Source organism: Diplotaxodon limnothrissa, linkage group LG8, assembly GCF_057381915.1.
Source record: "Diplotaxodon limnothrissa isolate DT_005_m linkage group LG8, D_limnothrissa_male_GT1.1, whole genome shotgun sequence".
Classification (NCBI taxonomy): Eukaryota; Metazoa; Chordata; class Actinopteri; order Cichliformes; family Cichlidae; genus Diplotaxodon; species Diplotaxodon limnothrissa.
Genome location: NC_140603.1, coordinates 13,111,858 through 13,116,860, shown reverse-complemented (window position 1 = coordinate 13,116,860; position 5,003 = coordinate 13,111,858). Strand labels below are relative to the sequence as shown.

Below are 5,003 nucleotides of genomic sequence, written 5' to 3'. Positions count from 1 at the left end.
CCAAACACTCATGTGTGGCCTATGACCCCTACCCTAACAAAGGTTTTATGGCCATTTGAATAATGCATGCTGCGGTGATTATTCAAAGCAAGCTAAGCATTTTCAGACTAATAATTACACAAGTTAGGACAATTCTAGAAGTCTCTTTTCTTAAAGTAAAGCAGAAATTTCCACAAATCTTTTTTTTTTTAAATTTGAAGTTTGGCTTCCCAACTCTTATAAGCATGCCATTACTACTTTGTCTAGTCAAATTAAACTCCCAGGTGCCAAAAAAAAGTTTATTAAAAAATAAAAGCAAATAAAAGATCAACTGATATAAACTTTCTGATACTGACAGAATCAGTTACTAAAGATCTTGTGCTCGGCTCAAAAATTATTTTGGGTAATAGACAACAATGTCCGCAAATTAACAATAATATGCCAGGATTTAGAAAGCTTTGATATTTATGAGATTTGTGGTGTTATTGATTTTGATTTTTTTAAACATGCTATTTAAAAAGAGAGAGAGAGAGAGAGAGAGAGAGAGAGAGTAGGGGGGAACTCTGGTTTGATGTTAAAGAATTTTCTTTCTTAACCAAGAAAGAAAGTGAAGGGAACTAAAAATGTATGCAGCAGGATTTATAGTTGCATTGCTGCATCATAGAATGAATTCATTCACATAAATGCAAAGAAATACAGAAAGTCTTCCGCTATGGGAACGAGGCAGTGTAACAAAATAACAGTTCACTGAGTAATCGTGAAATAAAGCAGGACTATGTGAGAACAGTGATAGGCTACCGAGTTAATATGTAATGTGTGTTAAAATGTTTTCTCTCACATGTTAAACATTATATATCTCACTTCTATTAACACCATGCTATGGTTTCTAAAGAGCAGTTTGTGCTCTTTTCTATATTGTTGCCCTGATGCGCTGTTCGTGGTGCTGAACACACACTGGCTAATCCAACAGTAAAATCAGCGTCTTTTCCCCATAAACCCAATAAAACTTCAGAATTCAGATAAAAGCCAAATATCGGAACCCAGGCACATAAGTTTAGTCTGAGTTTTTTTTTTTTCGTGGGGGACATAATTACCCCATTTACACACGGCCACTAAAGCCGGGGGGTGTGGTTAATCGTTAACTCGGTGCGCATCAGATGTCCATCCAGATCATATAAAAACCGTGAACTGAGAGGAGAGAAACAAGAGAGGTGCACTGCCGAGGTGACAGTCAGATCATCAGGAGACAAATCAGACAGTAAGTTATTTCTTACTCTGTTTCTCTGTTGCGTCTTGATTTTTAACTTCACCACAAACAGACACACACACTTCGAAACTTATTGGCACTTTGCGTACTTTCATATAACCTTTGTAATACTCTCTATTCCTGTGAAACAGAGCCTTAGCAGATTTTGCCTTTGATGTGATCGTTCCTTGCTGTTTCTCCTCTCTCCTCAGATGGCCAACACGCTCAGATCGTGGATGATGCTCGCAGCGCTCGTCGTCTGCATCCTGGTGTGTCTGAGCAGTTTTGCGGACGCCTACCCTCCCAAACCAGAGAGCCCCGGGAGCGACGCCTCACCGGAGGACTGGGCCAAATATCACGCAGCCGTCAGGCACTATGTCAACCTCATCACCAGACAGAGGTGAGTCTCTAAAAGAAAGTTAAAGGAGTAGCGAAAACCCGGGTGTGCATCAGGTTGTTTTCTTAAATAAGCTAATATGTCAGATGGAAAAGGTGAGAAAGAAGAGAAGAAGGCTAATAGATGCTGGATAAACTTGTAGGGATGTGGTACCTCTTCATGCTCTGGTTGGATCAGATACAAAGTCTGTCTCCTTTGATGTGAGGGATTAAAGTCTTGGGCTCAAGGACAGGTTTGCAAGGTTTGCCAAATGGGGCATGGAAGCCCTCCCGTTGTGACATGACTCAGTCACGTAAAGTTTGTTCAATACTTTAAATCAAGGCTTTTCAGATGCTGGTGAAGAGTCCAGCTATTTTTCTTTTTCTGCAATCCAGACAGACTGTGATGCTTCTGTTGATACTCCAGATCTTTTAATACACATTCTGGAACACCACAGATTTTTATTCATTTTCCTTGTTTCCTGACAGGTGAAAGTCAAAGCTGAGTCATAAATATTCAAAATTAGATTTTTACATGTCTGGGTGCTTAGGTTTAGTAGATGGATGCTGAGTATAGTCAATAATAACCTCTAATATTTAGTCGTACTTGTTAAATATGCTGGTGTGGACTTTCTTCAGGTATGGGAAGAGATCAGCCCCTGAGGAGGCGGTGGCCTGGCTGCTGTATGGAGGAAATTCAAACCAAGACACTGAGCCACGGTGAGTAACATGCCATGATGCCTAGAAGAATTTTTTTTAATGTGAAAAAATTGAAATAGGTGTATCAGATTTACTAGGCAGGCTAATAACCAATATTGAATAAGAGCCCCATTACCAGAAAGCAACAGTTAATTAATACTCAGACTAAACCGACTATATTATTGAACTATGAGAAATCTTTTAGCGCTTTTGCAAACCACTTATTAAGATGCAAAAAAAGTTCAAGTAATGTAACCATTTTTTAAAACTATCTCTCTTTTCTTAACAGCTCTGACTACGTTGACCAGTGGTAAACACACAATCCCACACTACCAAAACATCCTCAAGAAGCAACCTGCTTGGGATCCAGTGATGCCATATGTTTAATTATATGATAAGCATGTATGTCTATTTGCTTCACTATGTTTGTTTGCCCTTCTAAGTACATGTAATAATTCTTCTCCCAAATGTGTAAATAATTTGTATCGAAATCAAATTTACAATAAACACCTCTGTGAATTTAAAGTATTACACCGACCAACGTGTGCTTTTGTAATCCTGCATTGTTATTATTATCATTATTATTATTAGTTGTAATAGTGGTGGTAGTAATAGGAGGATGGGAGTAAGAGTATTTGTAGCAGCTGCACTGTAACTGCAATGACTTTGATTGCCGCTAGGTGTCACTATATAACTAGAAAACGCACATTTCCAAGTTCTGCTCTCCTATTGCTGCTCGTGCGTGGGTTCACATCGACGGCAGTGGACAGGCTTTAACTTCACACAGGGGCACGAGCCCAAAACACGCGTTTGCCATCACAAAGCCTTCTTGGACGTCCTTTGGAGGGGAAACAAGACCGGTGCTTAATATCCGGCAGCCTACTGGCTTTTAATCAATGGATCCATTTCTATTAGCACGCGAGCCCTTTTATGTGCTGTCTCGTTAAAGATAGCAGTTTGTGTGGGTAGCTGCTGGTTTTGTGAAAGTGACTGCACAGAGGGGGGAAAAAGGCTGCCGAGCTCCAGCAACTGTCAGTCTGATATCTCACACCTTCTTCGTCTTCTTCCTGCATCTCATATCGAGAGGGCGTCCGGATAAAGGTGACCGGGCAGGTGAGCACCTCATCCTGTGGTTTATTATTATTTTTCACGCGGTGTTTAGTTTTTAGCGGCAGTGGGTAGTATTAATACCGTTAATCGAAGCAAAGCCTTTCCCAGCGGCATAGTCTACCTTCCCCACTCGCCAGGTGTCTACTGTTACAGGCTACGTTCAGTCTTCATTACCCCGTTCTTGTCATTAAAGCTACCCTACCCTCTACAAAGAAGTCCAGCTATTTCACTCCTTGTCTTTATGAGCGCTTCCGAGGAGGAGAGACCGTGCTGCCATTAGGAATTCCTGTTAAAATCCAGGTAATGTCGTGGAGTCGTTTCTCGAGGTTACGCCCATTCGCTTGAGGAGGCGGGGGGGGGGGGGGGGGGGGCTAATGCAATTTTTATTGAGCTAGCCTAATTGGCCTCAGGCTACACGCTATTTGCTTCTGTGTAAAGTCAGAACAGGCAAACAGTATTGCTCTGTATGGCAACCCTAGGCAGAATTATTGTCTTTTTTTGTACAATGAAATGATTTGTTGGGAACATTGGTAACATACTGGATTCGATGCTATTGCGCATGCCCGTATAGTGGGGATAAGTGCAGGTGTTTGAGCGCGTGAGGACTACCCAACTAACAATACGCCTGATTTGTAAATAAAGAGCAATAAGAGAGAAGATAGACAATAAAAGGTTCATTTGGGCATAGAGCCGCAAAGTAATCTATAATGTGAAATATTTTCGTTATATTAGTCTAAAAAGTACTGCTAGTGTCTTCAATTTAAAAACATTAAAGTGACCTTTGTTTCTGATTTAGCCTGCACATTATTATTATTATTATTATTATTATTATTATTATTATTATTCCTTTAAGTAGAGGCAATGACCATTGCTATTTATTTTACCTCTAAATTAAAATGTAGCAAAATATATAACTACCCCATTGTGTTTAATGATTTTGCCTAAAAGTGTGCCTTCTTTAAAATGTATCTCAGATTGTTCTTCAACAATTTGTAGCTAACAGAGTTTGTCTGATTTATAGATTAGAGGCGTTTTGGTTTGTTTTGATGACAATAAGATTGGATATCCAAAAATTTGACCAAGGTTTTTATTTATTAATCAGCGTTTTACGACATTAATGTTTAAAGATGCACTCACTGAAACAAGCATGCATTTGACCGATGTTTATCTTTTGTCCTATGTCCTTTGCCGTATCATCCCTCATACCTGTATGTCAGCTTGCCTCATGTTTCCTGAGATTTCTGGTGTTTGGGGTCCCTGCTCTGCAAATATTTGGACTTTCTGTATTCACTTTGAGCTGACAGCTTTAAATTTGATTTGAGTCTTTGTTTCCTGAGTCCTGCATTTGGATCCATAATCTACTAAAGAGCTTTTTTACTGGGATTAAAGAAACTTCTGCCTTCTTATCAGTTTTATTTTGGAAGTGTGAGGTTTACCATAAATTTCCCAGCTTTGGGGATTGACTAGAAGACTGGCAGTTGTGGCTCCACTTCGACAGAAAGATTTCCAAAGGAGTTCTTTAATCATTTAGCAGCTTTGCTTTAAACTTTTATTTATTTTTTTGTTGTTTATATAAAGTGAGAATGTCTCCCGC

At 39.5% G+C, this 5,003-nt stretch overlaps 1 protein-coding gene across 1 annotated transcript; it reads left to right on the top strand.

The window, feature by feature from the left end:
- Positions 1-1,437: 1,437 nt before the first annotated feature.
- LOC146626434 (peptide Y) lies at positions 1,438-2,613 on the top strand. The gene is made up of 3 exons (XM_085360551.1): positions 1,438-1,625; positions 2,240-2,320; positions 2,589-2,613. The coding sequence occupies exons 1-3, from the start codon at positions 1,438-1,440 to the stop codon at positions 2,611-2,613; spliced, it is 294 nt and encodes a 97-aa protein (XP_085216677.1).
- The last annotated feature ends 2,390 nt before the right edge of the window (positions 2,614-5,003 follow it).